Source organism: Gobio gobio, assembly GCF_949357685.1.
Source record: "Gobio gobio genome assembly, chromosome: 10".
Lineage (NCBI taxonomy): Eukaryota > Metazoa > Chordata > Actinopteri > Cypriniformes > Gobionidae > Gobio > Gobio gobio.
The window spans coordinates 39,883,931-39,899,713 of NC_137116.1; the positions used below are offsets into that span (position 1 = coordinate 39,883,931).

Consider the following 15,783-nt stretch of genomic DNA (forward strand, 5'->3'; position numbering starts at 1 on the left):
ATGACTGATTAATTTCATGTTCATTGTAAGATATATATATATATATATACACACAAATAAATAATGTAAAGAGAGACTGTATTCTTAATGTATTTAAATCTATATGAGAATTAGATATGTGAATTTTTCTATTATTTTCATTAAAAAAGTCAAGACAATACTGATATACACACATTAATATACATCTGTCAGTCATTTTTTGCTTAGTATAAAATTGTTAAGGGATCTGGGCCCAGCTGGGCTGAGCTTACTAACGGGCCAATATCACATTTCATTTATGAGGAGCCACCTGGTGCTCTCAACCCAACCTGTCCAGGTGCGGGTCCATTAGTAAGCATGTGTGAACGCTTGTTTGGAAAGTCCGGTAGTTTTGGAGGTGAAGGCTGGTTCCCTTGAGACACGCTTGCAAAATGAGGAATAGTGTACCAATGTCAAAGTCTAGCAGCCACTTACCCACACACCCACAGATTCAGGATTTGAAAATCAATTTATTATGAAAAAGAAAAACACATGCAAGTCAAATCTGTTATAATTTACATGACCCACATGCACACACCTAACTTGAATGGTCAGTTCTCTTTTTTTTATAACAAACTTGACAGAAATCCTATTAAAATACAACACTTCCTGTTTCACAGATTTAACTGCACTTAGTCATCCTGTTTTCTTCTCAGGACTGAAAATGTTTTTTTGCTGATAATGATGCAAATGTGGGTATGTTTGTATTTCATGAAACAAGACAAGAGTCGAGACAAATATCTGTGGCAAAAAAAATTATATTTTCAAACAAAACTTGTCAAATGATTACAATCAAAAATTATTTTTGACATGTAAGGCATCTGTTACATACAGCAGGCAGCATGCGCTCCCCACAACCACACGTTCACGCACTCTGGCATATGCTCGCAGACATTCACACACGGGTTCTCTCCTCACTAAGAGGAAAGGCGGCTGGGAAGACGAGAAAGAGGAAGCTGAGGTTCTCGGTGTGTTCGGGTGCCTGAATGTGCAAAAGCACGTGTGGAAGTCCATTAATGGACGTTTATGTGCATTTAGCTGTGCATGTACTGGCCATCTGTAGTGTCTTTAAAACAGGCGCTTCTCGTAGCTGAAAGAACAAAACATAAATGTCAATTATTTTTTATTATTATTTTTAAAAAAGTACACTGTATCATTCAAAAGTTTGGAATCTGAGACATTTTTTTATGTTTTGAAAGAAGCCTCTTATTCTCACCAAAAATGCATTTATTTGATCCAAAATATAGTAAATACAATATAGTGAAATGTTACTGCAAATTAAAATAACTTTTCTGTTTTAATATATTTTAAAATGCAATTTATTCCTGTGACGGCAAAGCATCATTACTCCAGTCTTCAGTGCCGCATGACCCTTCAAGAAAGCATTCTAATATGCTGATTTAATAAGAAACATTTCTTATTTTTATTCATTTATAATTCATATTCAGTTTTTCTGCTTAATATTTGTGTATAGCTTGATGCACCTTTTTAGAATTCTTTGATCAATAAAAAGTTCAAAAGAGCAGGATTATATCAAATAGAAATCTTTTGTAACATTATAGATGTCTTTACTATCACTTTTGGATAAAAACTTTGATCTGTATTGTACAATATCTTCAGACTAGGTGTATGACTGTTCAACTACCTGTGTAGGCTGTGCACTCCACCCTCCATTTGAGCTGACATTGTCCTCTTTTCAAACCTCAGTTCACCAGAATACATCATTGCCCTGAGATAGTAAGAAGAAAGAGAGGAAAGGGTCAAAGAGAGATAATTAAAAATTATCTGTGATTGAACTCAAACACGCGAGTGTCTATTTTAACACTGCATTATTGTGTTAAAAGTTCAGTGTTTAATTTCTGTGCCACTCTGGCATCAAACGGAATTGCAAAAAGAAGAAATGATTGATTGTTTGGCATCACTAGTAGCACAGAAATGATACACTGCGCCTATAAGTGCATATAATTGCAGTTATGGGAGTAATTAGTGCGTTTGCATGTACCTCAGCTGTGTGAGGCTCTTTGCACCGATGTCTTGGCAGGAATGCTGTATGCCAATGAGGAGATATGGAACAAACTTATGGATGGAGCCTTTATCCTGAACTGCCCCTGAAACTCCCTGAGCTACTTTAATCTTATCGCTCTCACTGAAAGAGAGATAGAGAGAGAAAGAGAAGACAGAGGGGTTGAGAGAGTGAACTCAAGTCTACTTACATTCTACAGGGTTTTCTGTCTTATACAGAATAGTGGTTTTACTTGGCTTTTATAAGTGTTAAATATTCTGTTTTATCAAAACATCAAGATAAGTCTAATTATCATCAGGCATTAGTCTATATAAGCAGTTGGGAAACTGCAGTTAGCATGCAGCGAAGCCGTTTAAAAAAACGGGGTAAACTGTAGCAGGAACTAATCGCAATAAACGCACAGTATTGTGTCTGGGAAACAATATATTTATATGTGCAACCTGAAGTATCTGCTCTGTGAGCCCAGGTTCTTGTCCATGGCATCCAGTGAGCCCATCCCTCTGTACTTCTTCAGGCGGATCCCATCCGAGAAGAAATATTCACCAGGGGCTTCAGAGGTAGCAGCGAGCAATGACCCCATCATTACTAAGCGAGAGAAATCAAACACAGAGGAGAATTTAGCTTCAATTATGATATTACTCTAATACTTAATAAGATATAATTATCATTCTATAAACATCAATTATAAATAATATAGGGAAGATTATAGTGACCCAAATTAAACAAGCAGCTCTATGCACTTTTTTAAGCAAGATTCTATTCTGTGGGATTTCCTTCCTTATAATGACCGTCGTCAATAGCAACGCATTATAACAACGCACATCTACGCATCCCTCTCTCGTTTCATTCAAATGCAACTTGCGTCTTCTGTCTCTGTTTTTGATTCTGAAAATAGGATTTTACTATTAATACTACTATAATTATTACTATAACTTCTTGTGATCATCTTGTCTGGACGGTTGTTTTGTACACTGTACAAAATGGATTATAAACAGGTAAGATTTACATTACGTATTCTCAATTCAATATGTCCCCGTAATTATTTATTTGGTAAAGAAAATCTGTGTAATAAGTGTACAATGAATATACATGATTATCCCTTAAATGTCACCCTAGTCTTGTCTGAACTTTTTCGTTCGTCTTTGGCTCAAGCTTCACGTTATTAGTTCCCAGACGTAGGTTTAGTATTGAGGTCCACTTGCCGTGCGTTTGCAGATTTGAAGTGTTTCCCCCTATTACAGCGACTTTCTTCTTGCATATTCTGCAGACAGGGTGACCATCTTCGATTAAGTTTCCCTCAGGACTATATGAATATGACCACACACAGATTTGGTACTTTTAGAAGGCTGAGAAATCCCCCGAGCGCTGTCACTGCCTTCTGCCATTTCTTCTCATTCAAAAAAACTGCGTTGCGCGCTGCGTCTGCATCAGACTGACGCTGGCTGGACAGGATTTACCGCAAGTTTTCAAAATCGTGATAATCAAATGCGGTTTTGATGATAATTAAATTTTAAACGATATTACTAACCGTCAGTACATTTTATTGTGGTTTATCGTGAAACCGGTAATCGTTCCATCCCTAAAATAATAATAATAATAGTGATGATTATTATAAGGTATTCTTATTGTTAAAACTAATTAGCTTGTTGACTAAGCTGAAATAAAATAAAATAAATCTAATGCCATTTCATGCATTCAGAGTTTGATTCTCATGCTAAACATGGCCTAAATAAAAAAAAATAGTTTGACGTATGACGGAGTATTTCTGTGCCAAATACACTCCTTCAGGATTCAAATGAGTTTCGGAACGTTTTTTTTCCGAGGATGGCCCTGTATGATGTCATAAAGGGCAGAATTCCTTGTATGGGCACTTCTCCCGGATGACCAAGTGCGAACATCAACCAGAGCGAGAGCATAAATTACAAATAAATAACATTATAAATAAATACTATAATAATATATACATTTTATTATTACTTATTATTATTATTATTATTATTATTATTACAATAATTATATAACATTATATAACAACAAGCCAGATTTTAAAGAATAAACGAATAATCTACTGAAGTGATTGCAAGTGAATCTATATCTAACTCATATCTCACCTGTAGATGCTCCTAATGCAAGTGCTTTAGCAATGTGACCGACTGTCTGAATCCCTCCATCAGCAATGACGGGCACGCCAAACCGCCGAGCATATTCTGATACCTTATACACGGCTGTTGCCTGCGGCCTCCCGCATGCCAGCACTGTGAGGACAACGAGAAATAGAGACTTGGTTAATTTATAAATGACCCGTTACTTACAAATTAGGGTTACTATCAACTTACTGTACACTTGTATATTCTACAAGTGTGCAGATGAGGACAATCATATGCATTAATGAACAAAATGCTCTTCACTAACTGCTGTTCATTCACAGACATCCATACTCTCTCTCTCTCATCTCTCTCTCACACACAGTCAAACACCGACTTTGTCACTATCAGTGTATTCTTTACTCGTGCAGTCATGTGACTTCAGTCAGTGACAGACAACCAATCTCTTAACGTTACGAAAACAGTATTACATTTGAATTTACAATTAGAACAAAGCAAAATGAATGAAAAAAGAATTGTGAACTATAGCACTTCTTTGAACTTCACTGAGTTCAAAGATAAAAAGTTAGCGTTATATGAAATATGCGGATTTATAAAAGTGGAATTTTAGATGTGAGATTTTCTATCAATTGTGAGATGCAGGAGAGTAGAAAAAGGGGACGCCATTAGCAAACCCTCAGCGAGTCTTGACAAAGAAGAACATCCGAGAGCCTGAATGTTAAGGACAAAGCAAAGGAAAAAGACCTTTAAAATCAACGAAAGGTTTTGCTTCACTACCATCTGTATGTGTGATCTTGCGCATGAACACAACAAAACCGATAAAACCGTAGCGGTGAGCATGTTATATGCACACAAATGTCAAACCCACATATTTTCAATGCTAACAGAGAGAGGTCCAAAAGTGCAAATGCTATTTTGATTAATGCAACTTCACTCATTAAACGTTATATTAATTAGCATAACAATTTGTGAAAAGTTGCATGCGAGGTGCATGGAGATCCATGTTCTCCTCCCATCATATTCAACATCTAGAACCTGTTGCCATGGGAGTTTTTGTGATTTTAAACGCAGTATGAGAGGAGACAATAAATGAAGGGAGGGAGCAGTATTGAGAAAGGAGTCATCTATTTACCCATAACTCCCTTTCTATAGTCTCTAAAGTCACACCATCTACACGGCATACTGTAAAATGATGTGAAATTAGCACAAACTATACTGAACTGTAAAACAAAGACCTTCTGCAGTGATACTGATGACTGTGAAACCTTCAGCTTTAACAAGTGCACTTCATATGCTCCAGTGCTCTTTCAGCAGCTCTGAAAATGTATTTGGACACTTAAGCCATACTTCTAGCATTTCTATTGTACAGATAAAACATGGAAGCAAGTGACGTATAGAAACAAACAATGCTATGGATTTTTTTCAGAACTAATTTTGTGCTAAATTTAATCAGGGAGCCCAAAAGGGATTTTTAAGCAGATGTATAAAGTCAAATTCAACACATTAACTATGAAGATGATACACTGATATTTGAAGAAAATGACCAAATGTTTATTTTTGTTTAAAATACATTTTTAATAAATGTTGCTATAATAGTTCAATATTTTATTATACGATGACACTCATACATGTTTAAGTGTGACTTACATGTCCAAATAGTTTTACGGGCCACTGCACAAGCTAGTATGATCACGTATGTTAGTGAGGGATTCTAGGTAACAGACTTAGATCAGAGGAAGTGCCAAACGCCATTACTGACAGGTTAGTCAGACAATGACAAGCATCCAAAACCCCAAAAACCAGCAACTACTTCTAATGATGCAGAGCATTTAACCAATCAATGCAGCAGGCTGTGGGAAGTGGCAGGCAGAGTGAGATAGTAAGCCAATGGGATCTCTGTATGGGGATCAGGGGGAGGGACTTACTGGAGTATCCCGTAACAGTAGTTGGGGTTTTGGGGCTGTGGAGCTTTAAACCAGGAGGAATACTGAGAGGAGCTAGAGAGACATAATTATAGAAAAGGAGATAGAGACTGAGAAAGAGAGCACACTGTAGCTCTGTTTTAAAACCCAGTGAGCTGCCTCACTTCCTACATAGGTAGCTTCCTGCTAAGTAAGCATTTTAACAAATTGTAGCGTTTGATATTAGCATGTTGCTAAGATAACAGCATGATACAATAAAATATAAATAATTTTGTTACAAATGTTGGGTAAGATAATACAATTTAATTACTCCGAATCTGTTTAACAGTATATTAAAACAATAATGAATTAAATAAGTTTATGTATAATCAACTAGTCCTTAGCTTTGTCAGCCATCTTGGATGTATTTGCAATGCATTGTGCAGCTGCAATATCCACAAAATACACTACTGTTCAAAAGTTTGGGGTTGGTAAGATTTTTTAAAATATTTTTGAATGAAGTCATCTATGCTCACCAAGGCTACCTTTATTTGATTTAAATGAAATATTGTGAAATTATACATTATAATTTTCTATTTTAAACTGTAATTTATTCCTGTGATGGCAAAGCTGAATTTTCAGCAGTCATAACTTCAGTGTCACATGATCCTTCAGAAATAATTTTAATATGCTGATTTGGTGCTCAATAAACGTTTCTCATGTTTATTCATTTCGAAAACAGTTGTGCTTCTTAATATTTTTGTGGAAACCATGACATGGTTTAACCAATATAACCAATAACCAATTATTTTTTCAAGATTCTTTGATAAACAGAAAGTTCAAAAGAACACACTTGCTGAATAAAAGTATTAAATTGTTAAAAAAAAAAAAAATCTTACTGACTCCAAACTTTTGAAGAGTAGTGTACCTCTGAAGGCAGCATAAGTATACACCCTACCTACTGGAACAGTCTTTGCTAGGTTTTGGAACAGAGCTGATAAAAAAGGGGACTGATGCAAGTAACAGACAAACGGTCAGAACGAAGAAAGCAAATATGCCATAGAGACTGTGAAAAAAAGGGTAAGCGGATAGGAAAGACTGAAAAAAATGGAAGGAAGAGCCTTCACTACCATACCTATATCATTCGGAGCGACAGAGAAAAACAATGGTCAGAAATAATAAACAAACAGTTAATGGACAGACATACACTTATATAGAAATACATATTCTTTCTTATAAAAAAAAAACAAAAAAAAACAGGATATGGAATAATACTTACTCCACATAAACAAAAAAAATAACTTTTCTCCACAGATTCTAAAACCCCAGAAAAAAGGCGAGGAAAATGGGGGCATTGCAGATCGCAATAAATCTGCACAATTACCTCACAGACCAAGCCAACTGTAGGGATATTTGGGAAATGGACTGCTCTAACAATGTTAAAAGATGACCAGAGGAGGCACTGGACAATAAGTGCTCTTTCTGGAGAAACTAGATATGGAAACACAGCCTGTGATTGGCTGAGGGGCAGGCAGCCAAGTGTGGGATTGGTGGACTGACCTTCTTGTGTGATGCAGATGGAGCCGCTGCCCATTCCCACTCTCAGAGCATCCACTCCAGCGTCAATCAAATTCTTCGCCTGAGCCGCAGTTACCACTAAATCAGAGAGACAATTCAGTATGTTAACTGTGTGTTTGTAGATGTTATGTTCAAAAACTGTGCGTTTAAAACTAACCATTGCCACCGATGACTTGTAGGCTGGTATATTTCTCTTTTATGTACTTAATCATATTAATCTGAAAGATGGAATTTCCTTGGGAAGAGTCCTAAAACAAGGAGAGAGCGAAAAATTAACCAAATAGGATAAAAATAAACCATCTTTATTCATCGATACAAGGAGAAGCATTAAGCCCAAAATAGGCCTCACCAGGACGACCACATCTACACCAGCCTGCACTAGCAGGTCGAGTCTGTATTTGTCATCATTGTGTGTTCCGATAGCAGCACCACAAAGCAGCTGTTTACGAGAATCCTTTGAGGCCAGTGGGAAATCTCTGTTCTTCTTCAGATCTGTCCGAGCGATGATGGCCACCAAACAGCCCTCCTCATTTACAATAGGAAGCTTGCCTATAGAAAACAAACACTGAGTGTGAGAATTCCACATAGGAAAATTATTTAGCAGCGTTATGACTTCATTTTAAAACTTGCAGTTAAGTATTTTTTAAATGACTAAAATATTTTTCTCTTTTTTAAGTAAATAAACTAATTTATAAACCTTTAAAATTAGATAATGGATGGATAAACAGGATAAACATTTACAGAGGTAAAATTTATTATTTAAAAATATTTTAAGTGCACTTGAGGATAAAAATACTACAAGTTTTCCTATTGACACTAAAAAAAAACCTTTTACTCAGCAAGAACGCACTAAATTAATTTAAATGACAGTAAAGATATTTAGAATTTAATTGTATCCACAAACATTTTAAATCAGCACTATTTTCAAAATTGATAGTAATAAAAAGAAAATCTTGAGCACCAAATCAGCATTTTAAAATGATTTCTGAAGACTGTAATGAAGCAGAAAATTTAATTTTGCCATCACAGGAATAAATTACATTTTAGAAATAAAATAAAATATTAAAAGTTATTTTAAATTGTAATAATATTTCACAATTTTATCTTGAAATCTCCATATCCATTTTAAAATAATGCAGACATGCAAATGCAGGTTAATATAAGTGACGTATTAAAAAAAATAATAATAATTTCTTACCAATCTTAACCTTTTCAACGTAGTATGTTGCATGCAGCCAGCAAAACAAAATGCAAAATTATTGTCTTGCAATTATTTTGTGGCACACCACTGCTGAGAAATGGTGCATGAAACACTGCTATATAGGTTAATGAATAGTTAACATGCATGTGAATGTTTTATTTGGTTCAAGGATTACTCCAAAACTGTCCTCAGCAATGAGAGGGTGAAGAAAGAAAAAAGGGTAAGGAGCTCTCATAAGCGCTTAAAGTCTACACCACCTTTCTTGCTCCTCTGGAGGATTTCATTAGCCTCTTTCAGTGTCACTCCTGCTGGAGCTACAACCAGATCCTCCCTCTTAGTCATCACCTAAGTGACAGAAAGACAAGGCGAGTTGAGTTCAGTAAAACTATTTAGCCCTCGCCCTCTGTGTTAAATCCCACTCACCTCACTGAGGGGCAGGTCATGTTCCGACTCTTTGAGGAAGTCGATATCTCGTGATGAAATGATGCCGACCAGACATCCGCCCATCTGTCCATTGTCTGTGATTGGAATCCCACAGAATCCATGTCGAGCCTTAGCCTGAAAGACGTCTCTTACCCGCTCATTAGGACTCATAACCACTGGATCTGTAATGAAACCCTGTTCGTACCTCTAAGAGGGGGCGAATTTCCAAATGGAGGGAAAGAGAGGGAGAAAAGTCAAGTGAAGGAGTAAAAAAGGATGTTCTATTAGGCATTTCTACATGGGTGTTACCTCAATACATATCACACAAAACATAAACAGGTGTGGATTTCTTATTCAAAAGGAAATTGTTGCAACTATAGGGTAGGGGTCAGAAGAAAAACATATATTATAAATGAGTTGAGAAGAGAAAAATAGTACAAAAGCCAAAGAGAGATGTAAAGAGACTCACCTTGACCTTACGGACTTCATTAGCCTGGAACTCTGGAGTGCAGTTATGATGAATGAAGCCAATCCCACCTGTCAGCTGTGACAACACAACATTACATTAGATTTTAAAACATAATGCTACATGCATACAAGAAAAATCTTTGTAAATTAGGTTTGAAGACCATGTTGATGAATTCCCTATTGAGGGATGAGATGTATCAAAGAGTCTTTTTTTTACTTCTTTTAAAATAGTCAATTGCCATTAGTTTATTTATACCCAGCAATAATCATAATTTGCTATTGCCAATCAGTGTCAATAGCCATTAGTTTATCTATACTCAGCAATAATCATAATTTGCTATTGCCAATCAGTGGCATGTGGTTTTGGGAGACGGGAATCATTTTATCATTCAATATTTTGCTCCCATTTCCTAGAAGAGAAAGACTGTAAACTGTTTATGGCTGTTTATATCATCTTTTAGGACTATAATTGGTCTAAAAGCTAACAGTCATAGCTTTACAAGGCACAATGTGCACGTGTGGTATATGACAGGTACGCATCATTAGGGTGGATATAACTGCATCCAGACAGAGTGAACATTTTGCAGTAAGGGATGAGGAAATGTATCACAAACTCAGATTCTTTCTTGACCCAAAAATGTATAAATGTGCTCTCATCTTGCGCAGAAGAAGTGATACAGTCAAAATGCTGCAACTGTCTAAACGAGAGAATAATATGTGAGCCGTAAGTTTCCCGCTGACCTGTTGCAATACTCTTCTCCGGGTTTTAATGCTATATTTAACATCACAACCCAGAGTCAGATGCGCACATTTTTGACGTTACTACTGGGAAATAACCTGATTTATTAATAAACTCGTGTAAACATGGTTTACTTGCGTTGTCGGGTTATTGGTTTGCATGTAAACCTGGACAACAGGTTATTTCAATAAGCTGATTTTTGTGAGTTATCAGGGTATTGTGTGCATGTAAACGTGCTCATTGATTTTATGGATATCAGAATATGAGGCAGCATGTTCTTTTGTAATGGTATGTGCATGTGTATATAGACATTAGTGCTTATTCAAATGTCTATGACAGTAAACCCACTTTCTGTGGTGAATTCTGTCAATCATCCTCTTACCGCCATAGCGATGGCCATGTCAGACTCTGTGACAGTGTCCATTGGTGACGAGACCAGTGGGGTTTTCATTGTGATCTGTTTGGTCAGCGCTGAAGTCAGGTCCTACAAAAAGAGCCAATCAAATTAAACCACATCATCCATCCAGGAGAAAAATAAATAAACAAATACACACTCACACTCACACACACACACACACACACATACATATATATATATATATATATATATATATATATATATATATATATACACACTGTATATATAAACAAAGGACATTGTTTTACTTACCACCTGGTCAGCTGTGAAGTCAATGTACCCTGGCAGAATCAGGAAATCACTGAAAAGAGGACAGAGAAAAGGGACATAATGGTGTAAAAATGTGAGTGATGGTGATTAATTCATTTGAAGCTTTGTGATTTTGAACATATAATGCATCACTATTCATTGACAGATTTAACAGTAAATAGGTATAAAAACGTATCATGAGAATTAACACGTTCTCATCTCTACGATAGCCCCGCATCTGACTCCAGTTCTAGCCAATCAGAAAACTTTTTGACCAACCGATGGCAGAGGGGATTGTTTGGGAAACCTTTTTGGGAACAGTGTATTTATTATTTAAGAAACATTAACATAAACATTAACATATATAGTTTGTTCTTGCAAATCTGCAGTAATCACTGTTTGGAGTTTAATAATGATTCAGGGAGTTGTTGACTCGAGAAACGCTCTAACCTATAGGTCTGATTCGTCAACATTCAACTCTTTCAGCGCTCTTATCTCTTATACACTGAAACAAACACAAGACATTGATTATGTTCCAAAGATTCTCTTTATCCATGTCACACATCATGCTGTTTACCAGTGTGTCAAGCTACGCCCTGTTTTTATGGTAAAACAGAGTACATCAATGCTGTAACCTTATGTCCGATGTAATGTGTTCTTCCCTTGGTGAACAAATCTTATCCTTCCTTCAGATGAGACGTTAAACCGAGGTCCTGACTCTCTGCACTCATTAAAAATTAAGAGTAGGGGTGTAACCCCGGCATCCTGGCCAAATTTGCCCATTGGCCCCTGTCCATCATGGCCTCCTAATCATCCCCATATATATATATATAAAAATTGGCTTCATCACTCCGTCTCCATCAGCTGGTGTGTGGTGGGCGTTCTGGCGCAATATGGCTGCTGTCGCATCATCCAGGTGGATGCTGCACATTGGTGGTGGTTGAGGAGATTCCCCCCCTTTATATAAAGTGCTTTGAGTGCCTAGAAAAGTGCTATATAAATGTAACAAATTATTATTATGTTAGATGATAAACAGAAAGGCGTTTCTGGAAAAAATAAAAACAACTTTCCACTGAATGTGACACTGGGACTGCACCATCCAGGCTCGCACCTGCCAAGGATAGGCTTTCACTCGGAGACGTTTAAGTAATTTACTCACCCTCAAATTGTTCCAAACCTGTATTCATTTCTTTGTTCTGCTGAACACAAAGGAAGATATTTTTGTAAGAAAGTTTGTAACCAGGCCCCTTTGAAAGTCTAAAATACTATGGAAGTCAATGGTGCCCCAGAACTGGTCAGTTTCCCACATTCTTGAAAATATCTTCCTTTGTGTTCAACAGAACGTATACAGGTTTGGAACAACCTGAGGGTGAATAAATGACAGAAATTTTATTTTTTGGGTGAACCATCTCTTTAAATGCCCTACATGGCACCAGAGAATTTGTAGAGAAAACAACCACAACATACTTCACAAAGTTCAGCCTATTTATAGAACATTTGGAAGACCTGACATAAGACAGCGATTAGTTTTGGTAAAGGAAAAGCTGCTTGGGTTGTCAGTGGTTTAAGAATAGAATGACTCTGCTTGTTTGAACTTAACATAACGGAATGAAAGCAGATGATTTTAGTGCTGAATCACCCACAGTTCATCAGTAATTCTGGCATGACTTAAAGGAATAGTTCACCCTAAAATGAAAATTCTGTCATCATTTACTCTCCAATTTTCTTTTTTCTGTTGAACACAAAAGATGATATTTTGAAGAGTGTCTGTACTCTGTAACCAGACAGTTGATGGTCCCCATTGATTTCCATAGTAGGGAAAAAAAATACTATGGAAGTCAATGGGGACCATCAACTGTCTGGTTACTGACATTCAAAATATCTTCTTTTGTGTTCAGCAGAAGAAAGAAACCCATACATCTTTTGGGAGGTTGAGGGAGAGTAAATGACAGAATTTTAATTTTAGGGTGAACTATTCCTTTAACCTTTTGTGAATCCACATGGCACCGCACTGACATGTGCCTTCCACTGAGGTCCGTTTATGCGGTACGGAGTCTGACCACGTGAAATCGAATTGCATAATAGATAAATGACAGTGCTGTCACGTATAACATGCTGGATACTAAACCAGATAAAACACGGACCGACAACGACACATACATGTCGCTCAACTCATATTTAGCTCGGTTTTAAATGAAACTGCACACTGTGAGAGCATATCTGCAGTGCTGACGGACTGGCAAGCCTGTTTAATGTTTAATAAATATCAAGCATATGGAGATTGCAAAAGTGGGTATGAGGCACAACTGGACGGGTATTTACTTGTAGGTAAGGCCGTCTCCACAGTTGAAGAGCTGCTGTCCTGTTAGACCGTCGTCAGGCACGTAGCCCGTCTGTCCGCTGATTAAATAGTCCGCCATAGTGCATAAAAAGCGCCAAAGTCCAAATTTTCACAATAGTTTTTCAAGACAGTGAGCCGGCGAGTTCTGTTCTTCTTAGCTTCCGTCAGTATTCAACGCGCTTAATGACATTAAATGTCGCAAAAAGCACAGGTTATTAATGAAGTGACAGGTCTGAATCAAAGAAATTAAAACCCAGTGTATTCTTGTTTTTGTGACAGAAGCTGCCCCGTGGTGCCCAGAAGCATCACACGTGTCTGTGTGGAGGACGTCCTCGTCTTCCGCAGATATAAATAAGGTGTCTTCAAACGTCACTTCCGGGCTGTAGCTGGGCGGTGTTTATTCACTAAACGGTTTGATTAAATTTTCCTGTATATACGAGACTGAGGGGGATCATCTCTTCACCCTGGGGTACAGTGGAAGGGTGGGGTGCTTGCGCGCATATGTTCACAGCACGAGGGGGAGTTCTTCGATGTAATTTTATCTCGCGCGCTGTTGATGACTTTATTTGGCTCGAGTGAACTGATCTGAATATGCAGGCCCGGGAGCGCGCGGGACACCTAATGCCCCTCGAGTGTAGAACACGCAAAGAGCATTTGAAGGTTATTTTTTTTTTACTGCGAAATACTGTTTTGAACATTTACTAATTTGGGCCGCAATTAAAGTAATGAACAGTCAATCTTCACTGCTTGTCAGTAAAATAATATTTTGTATAAATGTCTGCCCTTGTCCTTTTATTCTTCTTGTATTTTATTTTTTAATATTGTTTGTATTGTAATGGATTTTTTTTTCTCTAACAGAAATTATGCCTATATCTGACCCTTGTTGTGTATGTTTGGATTTTTATGAAAAAATATTAATGAAACAATATGCCCAGAGATTAGCTAAATCATGAAGCGGCTCATAAAACATTATCCCCGGTTTCACAGACTAGGCTTATGCCGCGTTCCAAGCAACACGTAACCCGTGTTTTTCCAACCTTAAAGTGCACTGGAACGGCAGCCAAACCCGTGACTTCCCACCCGCGAACTCGTACTAGATCGATGTACTCCCAGTTACGAGTTTTGATGTCACATAGCCCGCGAAGCAACAATGACAGCCCCCTACGGATGCAGTGTTTATGAAACAAATATACAAATAACGTAAAATAAAAGGTATAACAGCTTTTCTTGCCGTCTGCGCCGTTTTTCTCCTCCGTTTCCCTCAAATAAGCAAGGAGTAAGCACCTTTGGCGATAGAAATGATTGTAAATGAGCATACACCCCGTACGGTCCGCCATGCTTTGTTTACATCTAGCTACAACACAATTCCTTGCGCTCAGGCAGTTTGGCGTGACTTTGCCTGGAACACTACAAAGTCGTGAGTAGTGGTTTGAAGTTGTAATTTACGGGCTCAAAAACCTGCCTGGAACGCAGCATTAGTCCCAGACTAAAATGCATGTTTGAGCTGTTTTAACTAGAAGCATATTGCACTGAGATAGCCTAAAATATGTCTGTCATTGTTTTTCTCTCAAGATACACAAGATGTCATGTTTTTTTCTTGGGCACGTTTATAAAAGATATTTAAGGCCCGGTTTCACAGACAGGGCTTAGACTAAGCCAGGATTAGGCCTTAGTTCAATTAGGACATTTAAGTAACTTTTATAAACGTGCCCAAGAAAAAAACATTACTGGTGTGCATCTTGAAACAAAACAATGCCACTGACATATTTTAAGATTTGTCAGTGCAAGATTCTTTCAGTTAAAATAGCTCAAACATGCATTTTAGTCTAGGATTAGTTTAAGCATTGTCTGTGAAACCGGGGGTAAATGTCCTAACTGAACTACGGCCTAATCCTGACTTAATCGAAGCCATGTCTGTGAAACCAGTTGCATAAACTAAGCCATTATGTTAAGACAGTGTCTTATGATCTAGTACGAGCCACTAGCAGTTAGGCAAGTGGCATTCAGTCATACTTTTCGTATAAAATTAGGCCAGTCTATGTTTTTATGTAAATGATTTTAAAAAGTTATGAACAGTCTTAAAGAAAAAAATATATGTCTAACTTGTAAGACTAGTCTTAACGGTTTATGCAACCGGCCCAGGCCTATATTGTGTTTATTCACTTCTATAAATACCATATAAATATTTCATGGTTGGTTTGCCTATAGTAATTATAATTATTTTGTTTGTGCCACCGCCAATCCTGTGTAAAAAAAATAAAAATAAAATAAAAGATATACTAAAATATGGCAGCTCTGGTTGAAAAAGTGGTACATGGT

At 37.2% G+C, this 15,783-nt stretch overlaps 1 protein-coding gene across 2 annotated transcripts; it reads right to left on the bottom strand.

Annotated features, from left to right (window-relative positions):
- Positions 1 to 758: 758 nt before the first annotated feature.
- impdh2 (IMP (inosine 5'-monophosphate) dehydrogenase 2) lies at positions 759 to 13,789 on the bottom strand. Of its 2 annotated transcripts, XM_079828095.1 has the most exons (15): positions 13,446 to 13,788; positions 11,127 to 11,175; positions 10,839 to 10,940; positions 9,719 to 9,793; positions 9,250 to 9,456; positions 9,084 to 9,171; positions 7,975 to 8,174; positions 7,783 to 7,873; positions 7,608 to 7,703; positions 6,072 to 6,143; positions 4,153 to 4,296; positions 2,482 to 2,626; positions 2,021 to 2,164; positions 1,664 to 1,747; positions 759 to 1,108 (listed from the first exon to the last, which is right to left on the bottom strand). In XM_079828095.1, exons 1-15 carry the CDS (start codon positions 13,541 to 13,543, stop codon positions 1,087 to 1,089), a joined length of 1,617 nt encoding a protein of 538 aa, XP_079684221.1. In that variant the 5' UTR covers positions 13,544 to 13,788; the 3' UTR covers positions 759 to 1,086. The 2 variants fall into 2 exon arrangements, with proteins under 2 accessions (XP_079684221.1, XP_079684222.1); XM_079828096.1 differs by lacking the exon at positions 6,072 to 6,143 and having other exon boundaries at positions 13,446 to 13,789.
- Between the last annotated feature and the right edge of the window lie 1,994 nt (positions 13,790 to 15,783).